The following is a 20576-nucleotide window of genomic DNA, read 5'->3' as shown; positions in this document are numbered from 1 at the left end:
AAGAGCTTTGTGCACAGTGTTTGAGAAAACGGCACTTAGCATTTCCCATTTGTTCTCAGGAGAATTCTCTTAAATGTTTAAGAATTGTACAGTGACAGATGAATTGCATATCCTTAGTCTTTTGAGACTCTTAAAAATGCTTCTTGACTGTTGCATTTCTACAGCGCAGACAAATTTTAACCTTGTGTGGTTTTCTCTCTTTTTGTACAGGACACCGAAACAGGCCATTGCAATGAGAGTGCTGATCACTCAAGCAAGCCTGACGGTAAATGACGATGTGACCAATCACTGCAAATCTTCAGAATTGCTGAGGCTGACGCTGGACAATGTCCTGTTGAACCTCGCGCCAGTGGTGAATCGCTCCAGGCCCCCAATGCGGGAATTCCGAGCTGAGCCCGCTGATGGATTTGCGGAACTTTATATGCTCGAGATGTGTGTTGGGGACTTGCAGATTGACAATCAGCTTTACCATAAAGCGAGCTTTCACTTCCCTGCCCTGCTTTGCCAAGAGCTGAAACCTGAAAAACCGCAGTGGAGAAATGGTTCCAATTTGACACTTTCAGCTAGAGACCTTGACGACTACAAGAGCAAATGTTTTCTAACAGCTTGTGTCCTCCTAAGAGAGCAGAATTTTGCCTTCACCATGACAGAGCTGGACTTTGCATTGAAACCTGCAAGACTTTACGTGGAAGACACGTTTGTATATTACATCAAGACTCTGTTTAACACATACATCCCGGACACTGGACTGTACCGAACACAAGCGAGAATATCTTCCTGCTCAGCAAGTGACCTCCCTGTGCCTGAGCAAGTGGTCAACGCAACTCGAGCGCTAGTGAACCCAATCAAACTGCAGCGTTTGACCATTCACGCCATCAGCTTACTAGTCAGTGTCCATGCTTCAATAAAGCTGTACATTGCATCAGATCATGCTCCTCTTTCCTTCTCTCTCTTTGAACGAGGGCCCATCTACACCACTCCCAGGCAGCTTATCCATGCACTTGCCATGCATTACGCCGCAGGAGCATTATTTCGAGCAGGTTAGTACCGCCATTGCAATTTTGACATTCCCATTCAATGGCCAGAAGTGGGACATTCAACTTGGGCTAGGCCTGCGAAAACAAGCGATACCACAACGGCCACACATTCTACACCTCTTGGGAACAGGGCGAGGCCATTTAGCCCCTCAAACCTATTCCGCCATTCCACGAGATTATGGTTAATTTGTACCTAACCTGATATACCCACCTTTGCCCCCTATCCCTTAATACTTCTGGCTAACGAAAATCTATCAATGTCAGATTTTAAATTAACAATTGATTTATCATCATGTGGAAGGGAGTTCCAAACTTCTATCTTCGACTTGTTGAAATGTTTGCTAACTTCATTCCTGAAAGGCCTGGCCTGATTTTGCCTGTTTTATAGCCTTGGGAAAGGTGAAAGTTCAACTCTGTATTTTCCGGCTATTAAGAGGCTCTCCAGAATCGTCAACTTTTTCCCATTGATACCGATTGCTGTGCACTCTTCCTTAAAAGACAAGTGCCAGAAGAAGATAGCTGATCTCATCCTTGGGGACCAGAATTTGAGGTTGTACCATTTGCCTCAGAATCCTTGAACACCGGGGAAGGACTAGGTCCAACTCAAATGCTGTTGTAAGAATGGAGCTATTGGAATTCCCAGTTCAGTAATTCCAAGGCCACATCTAATTTCCTATCAGGACTCTTGCAAAAATATGGTAATCTACGTTACTACCTTGGATGCCGTAATTCAGACCAGGTATTCCAGAGGGAGAGGGCTAAAGCTCATCATTTCGATAGGCTCGAGGAAAATGGGAGTAAGGTTGGTGTGGGGGGGGTCGGGGGGAAGAGGAGTTATGTGGAGGATCAGCCATTATCTTACTGAATGACAGTAAAGGTGTGAGGGGTGGTATGTCCTATTCCAAATCCTATTTCTTATGTTCTATGCTGACACACAGTGAGATACAGGATGATGGCCATTTCTGTAGGTATGGGAACTGGGAATTCTATTGGTTTCTACCTCTGAGTCAGATCATTGCAGGGGTGGAGCTCTCCACTCCAAACAGTCCCATCGAGTGGAGACTGAGCACCAGCTCTGGGTTTTGGGCTGACATCCAGTGGTAATACTCACATCTGCTGGGTGTGGATGGCTCCTCCTCCTCATATAGATTGTAGCACTCTCTGAGTCAAAAGGTTGTGGGTTCAAATTTTGCTCTAGAGACTTGAGCGTGAAAATTTAGGCCCCAGTGCAGTACTGAGGGAGTGATGCACTGTTGAAGGTGCTGTCTTTTAGAACAAAAAACAAAGAAAAGTACAGCACATGAACAGGCCCTTTGGCCCTCCAAGCCTGCGCCGATCATATTGCCCGTCAACTAAAACATTTTGCACTTCTGGGGTCTGTATCCCTCTATTCCCATCCTATTCATGTAGTTGTCATGGATGAAATGTTAAACCAAGGTCCTTCGTCTCCCTAGGTTGGGTGTAAAAGATCTCATGACCGTTTTTTGAAGAAGCACAGGGCAGACCTCCCCACTGTCCTGGCCAAATTTTATCTCTCAATCAAAATCACTAAAGCAGATTACCTGATCATTAAATGTTTGTGGGTGCTCCTGAGAAAATTGGCTGCCCTTTTCTCTTCATTACAACAGTGACTACACTTCAGAAGTATCTCATTGGGTTTGAAGGGATTTGGGGCATCCTAATGTCATGTGAGGCGCTATAAAATGCTAGTCTTTGCTTGTTTTGAATTTTTACTTGCTCTAATGTGTAGCCATTTGTCATTGATATTTTTGGTTTATGCTCCATGTAGGTTGGGTTGTTGGCTCCCTGGAAATTCTTGGAAGTCCCGCTAACTTGGTGCGAAGTATTGGGAATGGGATAGCAGACTTCTTCAGACTCCCATATGAGGGACTGACCCGTGGTCCAGGTGCCTTTGTCAGTGGAGTGTCCAGGGGAACAACTTCATTTGTAAAACACATTTCCAAAGGTAAATGTTATTTTTCTCGTTGTATTTAAAGCCCACATTCTTACTCAGTCCATGTGACGCACAATATTACTTTGAAATCAGAAACTTGAAACTTCTGTTGGGCAAATAAGGAGAACCACATTGTACTGGTTTCTGAAATGGGCCTTGTCATGATTCAGGAAAAGCGTAGCTTGTAAAATAGTTTCATTATCAAGTCTTAATGGCCAGAATATTGCCTTTGGGGGCGGGGCCGATGCGCATAATGACGTGTGTTGACGTCAGGACACACACCTGGTGTCATCGTGCGTTATTTAGATATTTCGTTCGGTGGGCGTGTGCCGGAGGCGGCTTCGCGCCAGCCGAACTGTCAAAGGCCTATTAAGGCAATTAGGAAAGTAATTTAGCTAATTAACAGTGCTGCCCGTCCAGCCTTAAGGTTGGTGGGGGGCAGACGAAGAGCCCAAGCAGCCTTCATGTTTTTCAGGATACCTCATCCATGGGTGGGATGAGGTTTCCTGAAGGTTTAATAAAATCAAGAAATAAATATTGCTAAATTGACAAAGATGTCCCAGCTCATGTGACACTGTTCCATGAGGGGACATGTCTAAATAATTTTTCTCTTTATTAAAAAATTTCAATATGTTCTTAATCTCCCTGAGGCAGCTTCGTGCCTCAAGGAGATCGCTGCGTTCTTTCGAGTGCGTGCAAGCCCCGACTCTCCTTCCTCTCCCCGCCCGCACAGGTAGCGCTGAGCGCTATGGAACACGTTTTATGTTGGACAGGCCTTAATTGGCCAGCCCACATAAAATGGCAGCGCACAGCCTATTGCGGGCGGCGATCGGCTCCATGCCCACCCCCACTGTTCCCGTTCAGCCCACCCGACATGGATAAGTTTCTGGTCAGTATGTTTTTCCTTATAGTTATTTTTTTTTCATTCATTCATGGGATGTGAGCACGAATGTTAAGGCTGGCATTCATTGCCCATCCCTAATTGCCTTTGAGAAGGTGGTGGTGAGCCGCCTTCTTGAACCGCTGCAGTCCATGTGTTGTAAAAATGCCCAAAATGCTGTCAGGGAGGGAGTTCCAGGATTTTGACCCAGCACCAGTGAAGGAACGATGACATGGTTGCAAGTCAGGATGGTGAGTGACTTGAAAGGGGAGCTTGCCCTTGGGAATGCCACCACCTGCCTGCGGCCCTTGTTCTTCTCAGTGGCAAAGGCCAGGGGTTTGGAAGATGATGTAGAATAATAGTTAATATTCACATATGTATGTAAGTTATATGAAACATGTATAATTCATTAGAATGCCCTTCATTTGTAGGAATCAGCTATACTTTTGAGACCTGGTTGCCAAGGTGTATTAAAACTTAATTACTGTATGCACATATGAGTCTTACTGTTCAAAAATGGTAAAGATAGATAATTGGTTAGGAATGCAGAAAGTAGTAAATTTCTTCCCAATGTGCAGTTGGCAAAAGTACAGTTTTAAATAGCTTAAACAAAAACAGAAACAGAAATACCTGGAAAAGCTCAGCAGGTCGGGCAGCATCGGCGGAGAAGAGCTCGGTTGACGTTTCGAGTCCTCATGACCCTTCAACAGAACAGATTTAAATAGCTTGCTTGCTGGTTTGAATTTCATTCTATGAAATCACGCCATCAGAATCTTTGATATAAAATGGAAACCTGAATGTTCCTCACATTATGCTCCCATGATGAGGATCTGAAGTCAACATTCAAACAACAAAAATGAAAAAACGCAATCCTCTAATTAATTCTAGTAATATGAGGTGAAATTGAAAGAAAACACCGTGTTCAGCTCAATAAGGTGGGGGGATTATTTTTACTGGAATTTGTATACATTTTTTACAGCAGAAATAAATGATGTAATGAAAATTCTCTTCCCTAAAGTGTCTTGTAAAAGATATCTTCACATCTACTTAATTGCAATCACATGAACATACCTGCGCCTTGTTTTTTAAATTGAAATTTCCCAAACCGATTTTGCTGTGCTGCACTTGCGTAATAGGCAGGATTTTTAAGGGGGCTAAATGTTCCCTCATTATCATTTTGTTAGTTCTTTTATATTCAGCTACTTAAGCCATTGCCTCACTGCAGGATTTGCCAACGTGTGAGTGAGGCACCTTTTAAAAATAAAGATGGTTGTCAAATGGACCCATAAGCAATCAGGAAGTTGTTGTTCTAATAGTATTAATAATAAATCTTTTCACTGATGACAGCAAGTCTTGTTGCAAGAAGAAAGTGGGATCATTTGTAGGATTAGGAGTATTCCAACTGCACCTCGACCTTTGTTCCATCATTCAGTTGGTTAATGGCTGATCTATATCATAACTTCTTCTCGTCGTCTTGGTTCCCTGTCTCTTAATAAATGCCATTGCCTAACAAAAATTCTTCAGTCTCAGATTTGGAATTTTCAGTTTTTGGAGAAGAGTGTTCCTGGGCCAAATTTTTGGCTCGACGAGTGGGGTGATGTCGGGAGTGTGTCCCGATGTCACCGCGTGTTATTTAGATTTTCAGTTCGGCGGACGCGCAGCCGACTTTGCTGTGCGCCCGCTGAACTGTCAAAGGCCTATTAAGGCCATTTAAAAACTAATTAAACTAATAAACTGAGCTGCCCGTCCAACCTTAAAGTTGGCGGAGGGGGCAGGCGAAGAGCCCAGGCGGCCTTCGCATTTTTCATGGAACCTCATCCACGGGCGGGATGAGGTCTCATGAAGCGTTTAAACTGAATAAAAATTTTTATGAAAGTTCATTGACATGTCCCAGTTCCTGTGGCACTGTCACATGAGGGGACATGTCTGAAAAAGTTTTCTTCTCTTTAGCTAAACTTTTAAAACTTAAACTAATCTCCCCGAGGCAGCTCTGTACCTCAGAGAGATTTCTGTGCTGTTTCGCGTGCAGGCTCCAGCTCAGGGAACCACCCCCTCCCCTCGCCCGCACATGAAGCGCTCAGCGCTTCTGGGTGCACATTACACTGGGCGAGCCTTAATTAGCCCACCCACATAAAATGGTGACCCAGCCCCACACAACCTCCCCCCCCAAACCGGGGGGAGAATTCTCCTCCAGATTTCTACAAGCCTCTGTATAAAATAAAATGCTTCTTGGCATCACACTTAAATGGCCTGACTCTAATTTTAATGTTTTGTTCCCTTGTTCTGGACTCCCCCACCAGAGGAAATAGTTTCGCTCAACTTACCCTAAAAACTCCATCAGTCATCTTAAACACCTTAATTAGACCACCCCTTAACCTTCCATACTCAGTCAAAGCGACCCGGAAACCAAGCTGAGGAACAATAGATGGATTTTAATTTTCAAAGGTAAGGTAATGTGCATTGGAAACTTGTAAGAAATTTTAAGAACAAACGAATAGACATGACATTAAAATAAGAAAAATAGAGGAATTTTGGGGGGAGAGTGAATGGTAGAAAGATGAAGGCAATTGTAGCAAAAGTGAAGCATTTAACAATTTTTAATTTGCATAAAATGGGATATTTTGTTTCAAGTTAACATTACAGCAATCTATTGCTGGACTCTGTCTACCTCTTCCTGTGATGTTCAGGTTATTCAGCCACACAGTATGTGTGCACTAACAGTTGACCAAGGAAGATGGAAATTTCCAGAGTTACAGTCGGTTTAATTGTGGTTCAGATTGGTATTCCTTTGGAGGAAAACTGTTTGCAAGACGGAGATAATCAATGAGATTTCAGCCATGCTGAACAACCTGTACGATCATAAAATATGATCATGCAACGCAGGTTAGAAGGAGGCCATTCAGCCTCGTGCACCTGCGCAAGCTTTTTCTAAGAGCTGTCCAATTAGTCTAAATCCCCTGCTCTATCCCCCCAAAGCCTTGCAAATATTTCTCCTTCAAGTATTTTCCCAATTCTCTTTTGAACTTTATTACTGAATCTGCTTCCACCGCCCTTTCAGTACGTTCCACATCTTCTGCATAAAAAACAAATTCTCCTCCTCTCCCCTGTGGCTCTCTTGCCAATTACTTTAAATCTGTGGCTCTCTGGTTTAATGACCCTCCTTCCACTGAATGATGTAGATGTAGCCAGGTTAAGGATTTAACAACAAAAAGGGCAGAATTTTCTGCCTGTTGGGTGGGCGGGCCCAATCCAATCTCTGGCGGGCGCGGAACTAATCCCCACCGGAGAAGTGGCCCCTGCTGCCACTTTAAGTGGGTGAGCCAATTAAGGCCCGCCCAGCATGATGCCCGGCGGGAAGCACTAAGCACTCCCTGTGCGGGCGGGATTCCCCAAATGCGAGAGTGCGCTCTTTCACGCACACGCACTAAAGAGTGCACATCTCCCTGAGGCTAAGTGCTGCCTCAGGGAGATTGCAGACAAGCTGAATAAACATTAAAAATAGAAAAAAAAAATCCTTAACATGTCCCCCTCATGTGACAATGTCACACGAGATGGGACATGTTAATAAATTTCACTAAAACTTTATTAAACTTTTTTAAACCCGACATGAAACCTCATCCCGCCAGTGGATGAGGTTTCATGTGCTATCAGAAGCCCACTGGGGCTTCTGGCCTGCCCGCCAGCCTTAAAGTTGGACGGGCAAGGCCTTTAATTGTTCTAATGATCCTGTCAATCCCTCAATTGGCCATTGACAGGTCGGACAGCTGATTTCACTGTACCCCCGCCTACCTGAAGATTTAAATGGTTCCCACCCGATGTCATCCCGCGTCATTTTGCACGTCGGCGAGCGGGCCCTGCACCCCCCCACCCCCCCCCCCCCCCCCCCCCACCCCCCACCCCCCTGCTCGCTGACGGCAAAATTCAGCCCAAAATATCGGTCAGAATTTAGCCCTTGTCGGGCGGGGACGGCCAGGAAGCCGAACAGCACCTGCGACCGAGGCCGGAAGGTGATTTCATGCTGGCAGGCCGATTAAGACCCGCCCAGCGGGAAAAACGAGCAGCCGAGCTCAGCCCTGCCTGTGCGGGTGGGGGAGGGTGTGCGAGTGGGGCCAGCGCAGACTTCACGTATGCGTGCGAGCGCGCACTCGACAATCCCCGTGAGGCACAGAGCTGCCTCGCAGATGAGGCGTGTTTAAAAAAATAATTATGAAAAATGTAATAAAACGTGCCCCCCCCCCAACTCCTGTGACTCTGTCACATGACCAGGGACATGTTATTAATTATATTTTAATTTATTTTTATTTGCTTTGGGAAACCTCATCCCGCCCGTGGATGAGGTTTCCTTAAAAAGTGTGAAGGCCGTTTGGCCTTTTCACCTGCCCCGCCAATCGTCAGGTTGGACGGGCAGTGAAAAATTTTGTTCAATTATATAATTAATGGCCTTAGCAGGCTTTTTATTTGCCAGCGGTCACGCTGCTGACTCCGGCACGCGCCCGCCAATTGACGCAGTCCGGACGCTCGCCCGATGTCAACGCATGTCGAGCTAAAAATTTTGCCCATTGTGTTTTAAAAAAAAAACTCAGCATTTTGACTACTAGTTCTAAAATGATTGAGAAAGGAGAAAAGGCTGTTTAGACTGGCACTCAGGAATCGGCCAATCGGTTAGAGACGAATTGGTTTCCTTTCCGATTGGTGTGGGACAGTGGGGCTGCCGTGTGGATCAATACGTTGGTGATCAAACGTCATGGTTCTCATTCTGTCTGCACTATCCTAATCATAAGAGTAGAGTGCAATTGGTGACAGCTAAATAATAACAATGGGGACAATTGATTGAAACATATAAGATCTTGAAGGGTCTTGATAGGGTGGATGTGGAGAGGATGTTTCCTCTTGTGCAACAATCTAGAACGAGGGGTTCACTGTTTAAGAATAAAGGGTCGCCTATTCAAAACAGAGATGAGGTGAAATCTTTTCACTCAGAGGATTGTGAACCTTTGGAACTCTCTTCCTGAAAAAGTGGTGTAAGCAGAGTCTTTGAATATTTTTAAGGCAGAGCTGGATAGATTCTTGGTAAGCAAGAGGGTGATAGGCTGTTGGGGGTAGGCAGGATACAGATTTCAGGTTACTGTCAAATCAGCCACGATCTTATTAAATGATGGAGCAGGCTCAAAGGGCTGAATGGCCTACTCCTGCTCCGTCTTCATATGTTCGTAAGGATCTTCACTTGATTACCTTTGCAATAAGAGAAGTTTTTATTTCCCTGGATGTCTTAGCTCTGGATATTCAGCCTGTTGAAATATTTGGGGCAGCTTGCATCCAGAATTGCACTGGGTCTGTCGGAAAGGGCAGGTTTAATTTGTCTTCCCTTTTTCCCAGTTTTGTGATATTTTTAATAATAAACACTGCTTATGCAGGTATATGAATCTAAAATAAAAGATAAATATTTGCATTTATATAGCACCTTTTTATAACCTCAGGACCTCCCAAAACTCTCTACAGCCGATGAAGTGTGGCCACTGTTATAATAAATGAAATGTGCAGCTAATTTGCATGCAGAAAGCTCCCTCAAGCAACGATGTGATAGTGATCAGATAATTTGTCTTTTTGATGTTGATTGGGAGATAAATATTGACCGGGATATTGAGGATAACTCTCCTGCTCTTCAAAATAGTGCAATGGGATCTTTTATGTCTTAATTATATATGTCGTTTAAAAAGAAAATACAGCGCCATGTTGACTCACTGCTTTGCGCATTTCTGTATAGGTACACTGACATCGATCACTAACCTGGCTACCAGCTTAGCTCGGAACATGGACCGGCTATCCCTGGATGAAGAGCACTATAACAGACAGGAGGAATGGCGAAGGCAACTTCCAGACAACCTGGGGGAAGGCCTGCGGCAGGGATTGTCCCGGCTGGGAATCAGTCTACTGGGTACGGCAATATTGACCAGCCTGATAATAAATCTAAAATTTAAATGTAAACCTCAAGAGCTCATCAGAGTAAATTCTGGGGATAGTCCTCCAAACCGTATGCATGTCGCGTTTTTGAATCTGTGCAGTATTAGAAGGCTAATAACCCCATCACGGAAGGCCATGCATTATAAAACAGACTGGTTTTCAATGATGGCGCTTTAATGTAAGTTCCATTATTGATGACTGTAAATGTGTCTACGATGTGTCGACCATTTATGTTGAAGCACTTCAGCTATGTTTACACGGTTTTAAGTTTTGTTTAAACCTTGAAGAAAATCAGTTCATAATGAAGGAACCCAGACCCAGCCTGTCCTGAAATTATTCTGCTTGTTTCAGGGAAATGAATCTATTAATCTCAATAAGATATTGCAGCTCTATGGCCTTGCTTTGTTTACAAAGCAGATTTACACGTATGTGGTGTGTTGCATTTTGGTGCATCCACAGGAGAATTTACCAGGGAAACGTACCCATTGTGTTCATTTTTCTTAGAAAAACTTTTGGTGTTAAAATCCATTTTGTAAGAGCCCTCCTTCAACTGCCTTTGATAATTAATATTTTTTCCCTTGGGGAGGGTGGTGATACATAAAGAGCTTTACACAAACAATGACAAAGGCTTGAGAGAGATTTATGTGAATTGTGCTCTAGGAAGGAACATTAATGTGGTAGGTTTTTCCCACCCTCGTTATTTTGGTAAAATGGAAAGCTGATTTTCTCAGTGTTCTTCAGACATGGTCATTACATAGAGAGAATGGTATTGTACTCATTTATTTTGATAATGGGCAGTTCAGGCAGTCAAAGAACTCACTATGATATTTAGGCTGTCTAGACTGTAAGTATTAAAAAGTGATACATTAAAGTGTTCCGAAGAGTTAAGCAGACTGATATGGGCCAAGATGCAAATGACATTGTGGACTGCAGAGATACACAACTGAACAGGATCTACACCAAATAAGATTCTATGACAATAGGGAATCTTAAATTCAGTGAAGTGTGCCATATGAATAAATAGGATAGATTAATTCATTATACTGAAAAGGACCGTAGATTGTTGGCATTGATTTTCTAATATCAGAATGTGATGGTGGAATAAACTTGAATTTTCATCTTCGAAACATGGAAAACGTAGGAAATGTATGGCACAGGGAAGAGGCCATTCAGTCCATCGTGTCTCTGCCAGCCTAATCCCAGTTTTCAGCTCGTAGTCCGTAGCCCTGTAGGTTATAGCACTTCAAAAGCGTATCCAATTTTGTGATGTGGATTGCTGCCTCTGCCACCATTTCAGGCAGTGAATTCCAGACATCTGCCATGCCTCAACTCACCTCTACTTATTCTGCCAATTATGTTATATCTGTGTGCACTGGTTATTGACTGCTCTGCGAATGGAAATAGATGTTTCTTATTCACCCCCTCTAACCCCTTCATAATCTCATACATCTTTACGAGATCTCCCCTTAGCCTCCTGTGTTCCAAAGGAAACAACCCCACCCTATCCACTCTTTCCTCTTAGCCAAAATTCTCTAGTCCTGGCAACATCCTGATAAATCTCCTCTGTACCCTCTGTAGTGCGATCAGTTCTTTCCTGTGAAGTGGTGATCAAAACTTAAGTACTCTAGCTGTGGTGTAACTAGTGTTTAAACAGGTTAACACAACCTCCCTGCTCTTAAATTCTATACCTGGCTAATAAAGGAAATGATGCCATTTGCCTTGTTCATCATCTTTTCTACAGAGAGTGCTGGAAATCTCAGCAGGCTTGGCAATATGTCTGGAGAGAGAAACTAAGTTAACATTTCGCGTTGAATATGGTTTCAAAGAAGTGTCATATTCACCGCTAATTCTGTCCCTCTCTCCACAGATGCTGTTGGACCAGCTGAGTTTTTTCCAACTTTGTTTTTATTTCAGATTTCCAGCTGCACAGTATTTTGCTTTTATTAACCACCTTTTCTACCAGTCCTGGAATCTTAAGAGATCTGGCAGCATGTACTCCAAGGTCCCTCTGTTCCCTCTATACATCTTATTATCCTACTATTTATCCTTCCTTGCTTTGTTTGTCCTCCCCAAGTTCATCACCTCACACATCTCCAGACAGAACTTCATTTGCCACTTTCCTGCCCATCTGACCAGTCCATTGATACCTCCCTGCAGTTTACAGCTTTCTTCCTTGCTGTCAATCAATTTTTGTATCATCTGCAAACTTCTTAATCATGAAAACATTTGAGTCTAAATAATTGATATATACCACAAACAGCAAGGGAGCTAGTACTAAGTCCTGCAGAACCCCACTGAAGAACGCCTGTCAACCATTACCGTTTGTTTCTTGCCACTGAGCTGATTCTGAATCCAACTGTCTTCTGTTGACATTGATTTAAATTACAAGCCCTATCACATATTTGCTGCTCTGTGTACTGTGCTCACAACCATTACAGATTTTTCTAGATGTTAGTCAACCTCTAGTGATGATTCACATAGGGAGTCAAAACCAAGGGGTGAATTTTCTCCCCATCGGGGGAGCTGAGCGGGCGCGGGCAGTCATGTAGCAAGACGAATTGCAATTTGAGAAGAGAGGAGTAGAGTTATTTGGAGACCTGGACTCCACTCCCTGCAGTACAGGCTAAGAAACTGCAAAGCTGAGATGCTGCAACATCACTGCTGAAAGGGCTGAACTAGTTGTCAAATTTACATATTATTCACCGTAAACATGGACATAAAAATTTATCGTGCAGGAAAAGTTGACAGGACACACAGAATTTTAATATTCCTACCGAGGGGTGATGGTGATGTAGTGGTGATGTCACTGGACTAGTCATCCAGAGGCCCAGGCTAATGCTCTGGGTCACAGGTTCAAATCCCACCATGGCACCTGGTGGAATTTAAGTTCAGTTAATAAACCAGGAATTGAAAACTAGTCTCAGTAATGATGACCATGATTGTCATAAAAACCCATCTGATTCACGAATGTCCTTTTGCGAAGGAAATCTGCCACCTGTACCTGGCCTGGCCTACATGTGACTCTGGATCCACAGCAATGTGTTTGACTCTTAACTACCCACTGAAATGGCTGAGCAAGTCACTCAGTTCAAGGGCAATTAAGAATGGGCAACAAATGCTGGCTTTGCCAGTGATACCCACATCTCTTGAAAGAATAAAGAGAAAAAAATGTACATGTATTAAATTTGTATTTTTATAAAGATTATTCTCCTTAGAGTAGAAAAAGTTATGGATGGATTTATAGAAGTGTTCAAAAGTGTGAAGGGTGTAGACAGATTAACTATGAAGAAGCTTGTTTCTGCTGGTTGAAGGGTTGGTATCTGGAGGACACAGATTTAAGGGAGAAGAACTAGGGGGAGGTGAGAATTTGTTTTAAGCAGTGAGCTTGTCTTGATCTGGAATTCTAAAAAGTTGGTGGAAGCAGTGCCTGTAGTAATTTTCCAAAGGGAATTGGATAAATGTTTGAAAAGGGAAAATAGGCAGTGCCAAGGGGAAAGAGCAGGACAGTAGGGTTAACTGAATAGCGCTGGCATGATGAGTCACAAGGGCCTCCTTCTGTACTATAATAAAAGAAAAATACTGTGGATACTGGAAACCTGAAATAAAAACAAAAAGGACTGGAAAAACTCAGCAGCTCTGGCAGCATTTATGGAGCGAGAAACAGGAGTTAACTTTTCGTGTCCAATATGCAGTAATAAGTCTACTCATAAATCAGTAATAGATAAATTGTTGGGTCATAGCTCTTCAGTTCCGAAGATCAAGGGATGATCTGATTGAAGTGCGCTTAAAATGTTAAATTTATTTGATTGGGTAAATATGGAGAAACTCTTTCCCCTGGTGGTGAATTCAGAACAAGGGGCCATAAGCTTAAAATTGGAACCATCCCTTCCAGGGCTAAAGCCAGGAAGCGCTTCTTCATATTAAGGGGAGTGGAAATTTGAAATTATTTGGTCCTGTAAGGTGTGCCTTCTGTGAACTGATATAAAGAAGCATTGATACTAGAGGTACAATACTTGTGGCCCAGACAATCTACCCCTCAAAGCCATAGGAATAATACCAAGGATGGCGGCAAACAAAGGCTTCAAAGTTATTTTCTTTGAGCGCGAGAGCATATGAAAGCCGCTTACTTGTGGAAAAGGTAGGATTGGATCCTTCATCACTTCTGCTTGATATTCCCAGGTGCCATTGCTGGTATCGTGGATCAGCCGATGCAGAATTTCCAGAAGACGGCGGAGGTTTCGGCTGGACGCAAAGCCAAAGATGTCATCTCTGGTGTGGGCAAAGGCATTGTGGGGGTTTTTACCAAACCAATTGGAGGGGCCGCCGAGCTTGTCTCTCAAACTGGTTATGGCAAGTATAGAAAATTCTGTGCCTCGTCAAACACTTTCGCGAACACGCCACCACTTTGCAAAAAACAAAGGACGAAAGAATAGGACAAGGCATAGGCCATTTGGTCCCTCAAGCCTGCTCTGCCATTCAACAAGATCAGTGCTGACCTTCTACCTCAACTCCATCTTTCTGCATTATCCCAATATCCCCCGTTTCCCTTAGCACCCAAAAATCTATCAACTTCTGCCTTGAATGCACCCAACAACTGAGTATCACATCTCTCGAGGGTAGGGGGTTTCAAAGATTCATAATGCTTTGAATGAAGAGTTTTTCCCTCATCTCAGTCCTCAATGGCAAGCCCTTTATTCTGAGATTCTGGCACTGTGTTCTAGGTTCCCCAGTCAGGGAACCATTTACTCAGCATTTACCCTCTCAAGCCCCTTAAGAATTTTATATATCTCAATGAGGTCACCTCTCATTCTTGTAAATGCCAGTGGATATAGACCTAATCTACTCAATCCTTCCTCACAGGACAATCCCCTTATCCCAGGAACCAGTCTAGTGAACCTTTGTTGCACTCCCTGAGGGCAAGTAATGTCCTTCCTTAGGTAAAGAAACCAAAACTGCACATGGTACTCCAGATGTGGCCTCACCAATGCTTTGTGTAATTGTATTAAAATTTCTTTATCCTTGCACTCTAATCCCTTTATAAAAGTCACTTCATAAACTCAACACACCTTTTACAGTTTTAGCTATGAAGTTAAAATGTCTCCCTGTGCAATATCATTACATCAATAGGGCATGCTAAGTAATGGCCAAGCCCAAATGTCACTGGTACAGTAGATCAGGATTTATAATGCAACAATTAAGTGTCTTCAGGATGATTATAGAAAGGAAGACTGTCATATTCTTTAAACATGAGCAAGAGAAACAGTGTTCCATTGTTCACCCTCCTTCGTCTCAGTACTGCACTGGAGTAGCAGCCTTAACTTTTGTGCTCATGTCCTGGAGTGGAACTTGAACCCACAACCCCCTGACTTAAGAGGCAAGAGTTGCTACCACCTTGAAGTGCCCACTTGCAGACTGACATAACCTGGAGCCCTGAGCCTGTGCGATGATGGAGGAAAAAAACTCCCTTTACCCATTAGACTCAGCCTCCACATATGTTTTGAATACTAAACTTCTGTTTTTTATTTATTTTAATGTTGCAATTCTGTTGATTTAACTTAAAGATTAGCCTGCAACTGTAATATGTAATGGATATATTTTATTTGGGAAGAGAGATCGTTTCTCATAGCGATGCTGCTCAGAAACACAATCCAATGGAAATTATCATACTTGAATGTTGAGCTAATGTAGTTGTCATTGTATATAGAAATCGCCCATTGTTACTGCGTTAGTTTTAAGTGGGATGTTTGTACTGTTATTTAGACATAGTTAGAGGAGTACATTTGCCGCTTTCTAATGTTCATGAGACTAGCTGAACTCATTTTAATTTTTGTCACTGTTATAGTGCTTTGCCTTTTACGTAATTGCGGTTAAAGAGATGAATATCCCTATCAGTCTGTTCCAAACACATTACATCATTTCAGCACCGCGTGGCTGCTGTTAAGTAGAAGTAAGAATCTTGTCTTTATTGCTGTAGGTATTTTACATGGTGCTGGACTTTCTCAACTTCCAAAGCAGAGGTTTCACCCCACTGAGCAACAGACTGACCAGGCCCCAAACAGCCACGTTAAATATGTCTGGTAAGAGTATTCTGGCAGTCAGTCATTTTTATGGTGGCATTATTCATTACATTGCTCTGGCTTTGTATCAAACTAACAGGTCATTTATCTTGGAAAGGTTTGTTTCTTACATGAAATGTTTCAGTTCTGGAATTTTAAATAAAAAAAAGAAATTAATGGTATCTGTTCAACATTTTGTGTCCTGACAGGAAAATGCTCCAGTCTTTGGGCAGGCCTGAAGTCTTTATGGCCTTGGATGTGGTTATCGTGAGCAACGCTGGCCAGGAGTACGATGGTTGTTTGCTGCTCACCTCTGAGGTATTGTTTGTGGTCAGTGTCAGTGAGGACACGCAGCAGCAGGCATTCCCAGTCACGGAGATTGAGTGCAGCCTGGATCCAAAGAAAGATAACTTGCTGCAGGTCGTGCTCAAGCAACAGAGGGTATCGTATGACACAGAGGTAAGGCACAACCCTTTCTACAACTGAATTAGAGCTGTTGTAGGAAATGGATGGTTTTGAACCCTGTAAACGCAGCCTATTTATCCTTTGAGAAACATTTCCCAACAGTCATGACTTTTAAGCCATAAATCTCTATATTTCTGTAGCTGGACATTCAGATGAGTCTTTCATTCACATTAACACAAGATATCCTGTTTGCGAAAAGCTGTATCCTTGGTGTCAACCAGCACAAATTTTGAATAATGACCTTGTCTGTTCCACAAATTGAAGACAGTTCCCTACATTAACATTTCGTAAACTACAAAGTTTCGCACAAACTTGCTCAAATGACAACCCGTTCTCCACTATTTGATCAGTTTAAAATAAAAAGACAAACAAATGAGCCCATTATTAAGATTATTGTAGTTTAAACTTATGATCATTAATATATTTTGCTCATTATTGTGCCATTACCGCTGCTTTCAACAGGTACAACAACTTATATTTATATAACACCTTTAACGTAATGAAACATCCCAAGGTGCTCCCTAGGAACATTATTCAACAAAGTCACCAAGCCACGTAAGGAAATACTAGGTTAGATAACCAAAAGTTTGGTCAAAGAGGTAGGTTTTAAGGGGTATCTTAAAGTAGAAAAGAAAGATAGAGAGGCCGAGAGATGTAGGGAGGGAACTTCAGAACCTAGGCAACTGAAGGCACGGCCAACAAAGGTGGAGCAATTATGATTGGGAAGGCACAACGGGCCAGAATTAGAGGAACGCAGGTATCTTAGCGGGTTGTGGAAAAGAAGGAGCTTACAAAGATAGGGAGTGACAAAGCCACGGAAGAACTTTAAAACAAGGATGAGAATTGTAAAATTAAGGTGTTGCCAGACAAAGCATCAATGTAGCACAGTTGTGATGGGTGAACAGTACTTGATGTGGGCTAGTTTACAGCAGCAGACTTTTGGATGGCTTGCTGCATAGAAGGTGGCCTGCAGCTTGTAATTTTCAGTGTCACGGGTTTCAGAGTGAGTCATGTATAATTAACCACGTAACCTTTTTGGATTTTTTAGTAATTGTTTTTTGGGAGTGGCACTTATTTAATTTTCAGTGCATTAATCCAAAAGGCATATTTTTGTGACTCATTTAAAGCTGCTCATAACCTGCACTGTAACCTAAAACAACAAATGATTTGCTTGAATGTTTTTTGCCAATAATAACACACATCACTGTGAAAGGCAGTCCTTCATTATTCACCTGCCTATAGGGGGAAATGAAACAAATGATTAGGCAGAGGATTTTCCATTTATCCTTCTATTTTTGTTAATGTCTTGTTAATTATATTTTAAGGTTTGTTAATGTCAATTACATTGTTTAGGTTAAGAGAACCAAGTGATGGGTATTGATTGTCTTTGAGCACATATAAATAGGGGACAACTGGGACACTGAGTTGTGTGGAGGGGAGCTGTGAGACTGAACAAGTCAATAAATCATAATCGGTGAAGAAAAAGAAAAACACCACAGTGAAAGATTCACTTACGCATTAAAAATTGGGAAGCAAGGACTAAACAGAAAGATGAGAGAAGATTCCCCGGAATGGTAATAAAGTTTTGGAAAAACATAAAAGAGGTGACGGAAGTAAACATTTTAAACTGGTTCAGATGTAATTGGATGTGTGTCTAGAGAGAGCCACCTCGATGAATAAATGGACGAATGGAGCTTCTGATAAAAAGGGAAAGGCATCGTCCGCCTCATCGCCTTTCCGTTCTCTAAAACATTCCTGTGTTCCTATAACTATATCCTGATTTTCAGTTTAACAGTTTTTTTTGTTATAATATAGAAACATAATGAGGGTCTTTTTGACTTTGGCTTATATCGGTTCAGCTCCCAATAAACACAACTCCCAATTTTCATCTCCTTTGGAAAGCTGTATGGCTGATGACTGAATCAATATCATCTATTTTACCCTATCAACAGAAGCCAAAATTAATTCCAATGCATCAAAAATAACACACAATGAGAAAGTGGTAATAAATCCAAAAAACCATGGGCAGAATTTTCTGCCTGTTGGGTGGGTGGGCCCAACCCAATCTCTGGCGGGTGGGGGGCCAATCCCCGCCGGAGAAGTGGGCCCCGCCACCATTTTACATGAGCGGGCCAGTTAAGGCCTGCCCAGGGTGACATCCGGTGTGAAGCGCTATCCCTGCGTGGGCTAGGGAGGGGTTCCCCAAAAGCGAGAGTGCGCTGTTTCGCGCATGCGCAGGAAAGCTAAGTGCAGCCTCAGGGAGATCGCTGACTGTTTTAAAAACATTAAAAATAGAGGAAAAAAAATCCTTAACATGTCCCTCTCATGTGACAATGTCATATGAGATGAGACATGTTCATAAATTACAGTAAAACTTTATTAAACTTTTTAAATCCCTACATGAAACTTCATCCCGCCGGTGGATGAGGTTTCATGTTTTTTCTATTGCCCACCGGGGCTCCTGGCCTGTCCGCCAACCTTCAGGTTGGACGGGCAGGTCCTTTCATTGTTTCAATAATCCTGTCAGTGGCCTCAGTTGACCATTGACAGGTTAACGGGCGGACAGCTGATTTTGCTGCGCTCCCGCCTTCCTGAAAATTTAAATGGGGCGGGATGGCCTCGGGGGTTCCGCCCTACGTCATCCCATGTCATTTTATGCATCGGCGAGCAGGCCCCGCTCCCTGGTTGCCGAAGGCAAAATTCAGCCCCATGAGTCGTTCAGGAGAAACCTCTTTACCCAGAGAGTGGTTAAGAGGAAATCTAGGTAAGTACATTAGGAAGAAATGAACAGAAGGATGTGCTGATAGCGTCAGATGGAATAGTGTGGGATGAATACATACACACATAGAGCATCTGCTTCGCATACTGCACATCTAAGTGGCCTGTTTCTCTGCTGTAACTACTATGTAATTCTATATAAGGACATGTGGTGAGGCCGAGAAGTAGTACAGAAGCGGTCCTGGCATTCCCGTTGAATTAGACAGTTAATGCTGATGTGGTTCTTTCTGTCTTGTTTAGGGAGATGGCATCCGAGAAAGACTTTCTGAACAGCAGTATGATCGACTGGTGGATTATGTCACAAGAACGTCGCATTACATTGTTCCCAGTACCACAGCCATGCAGCTGGCTTCTCAAGTAGTTGTTGCTAATCCTCCTGCCACCAGAACCAAGACTTACCAATACTTGGTTGATCACCACTTTGGGCTTGTGTTTGTGAGCAAGTTTTCTATGGTGAAAAACAAGGCACTGAGAAAGGGATTTTACTAGTCACAAATGTGCAACAATGTCAAAGATTATTTTTCATGATGAAGATGCTGACATTTTGCTGATTAAACAGCTTGACATTCAGCTCTTGATTAGCATCAGTTAAGTACAGCATAATCTTTTCATAAGAACTATGTAAATACCTGTTTAATGAAAGGGATGTGGCCACTAATGCTGCTGAAGCAACTTTGTTAAGTGCTGTCAATAAGGAGATTTTATTATTCTGTAATGATTACGTCAACAAAACAATTGTTAATATAACTGAAAATATTGGAAGTAAATAAATTTTAAAGTCAGAATTGCATGATGCCATTTTATTTCGCAAATAGTTCGACAGGCGAGCAGCAAATTATCAAAGAATCTTCCTGTTTAATATGTTAGACAAGTAGTCAGGTGAAAGTTTCTCACTTGTTATTAAACAAATGAGGTTGAGAAAGTGAGGATCTGGTGCAGGTAAATTTTCTACCAGATAGGTTTCAAAATCTTTCATTAGTGTTTAGGAGTTCTGTGATGTACTCTCACTCGGTCTCCTGGCTGGTCTCTCGTTCTCTACCCTCTGTAATTTTAAGCTCATCCAAAACTCTGATGCTCGCTATCGCCCCTGTGCTCACTGACCTACATGGGCTCCTGGCCTGGCAAATCCTCAACTTTCAACTTCTCGTCCTTGTTTTCAAATGCCTTCATGGCTTCATTCCCCTCTTCCTCTGTAATCTCCTCCAACCCTGCAAACCTCCGAGATATCTGTGCTGCTCCAATCCTGACCTGTTGAGGTCCTTGTTTGTCATTGCCCCTCACCCCGATGACCAAGCTTTCAGTGGCAAAGGCCCACATCCCTGCAATTCTCTTCCTAAACCTCTCCTCTCTACCTCTCTCTCCTCCTTTAAGAAACCTTCTTAAAGCCTACCTCTGTGACCAAGCTTTAGGTCATTTGTCCTAATTTCTCCTTATATGCCACAGTA

At 42.8% G+C, this 20576-nt stretch overlaps 1 protein-coding gene across 5 annotated transcripts in view; it reads left to right on the top strand.

Annotated features, from left to right (window-relative positions):
- The window catches only part of LOC121278899 (vacuolar protein sorting-associated protein 13B-like), a 1102197-nt gene extending 1082284 nt beyond the window's left edge, over window positions 1–19913 (top strand). For 4 of the 5 annotated variants that reach the window (XM_041189400.1, XM_041189399.1, XM_041189397.1 and 1 more), the window contains 7 exons: window positions 211–1040; window positions 2827–3003; window positions 9636–9806; window positions 14012–14182; window positions 15807–15909; window positions 16098–16347; window positions 19372–19913. In XM_041189400.1, coding sequence (XP_041045334.1) covers window positions 211–1040; window positions 2827–3003; window positions 9636–9806; window positions 14012–14182; window positions 15807–15909; window positions 16098–16347; window positions 19372–19620 — 1951 coding nt within the window. In that variant the 3' untranslated portion in view covers window positions 19621–19913. The remainder of the gene's footprint in view (window positions 1–210; window positions 1041–2826; window positions 3004–9635; window positions 9807–14011; window positions 14183–15806; window positions 15910–16097; window positions 16348–19371) is intronic. The other variant, XM_041189401.1, reaches the window with a different exon arrangement.
- Window positions 19914–20576: the final 663 nt, after the last annotated feature.

This window comes from Carcharodon carcharias, chromosome 6 (assembly GCF_017639515.1).
Source record: "Carcharodon carcharias isolate sCarCar2 chromosome 6, sCarCar2.pri, whole genome shotgun sequence".
Lineage (NCBI taxonomy): Eukaryota > Metazoa > Chordata > Chondrichthyes > Lamniformes > Lamnidae > Carcharodon > Carcharodon carcharias.
The sequence above is the reverse complement of the archived record's forward strand: the minus strand, read 5'-3'. Positions and strand labels throughout refer to the sequence as shown.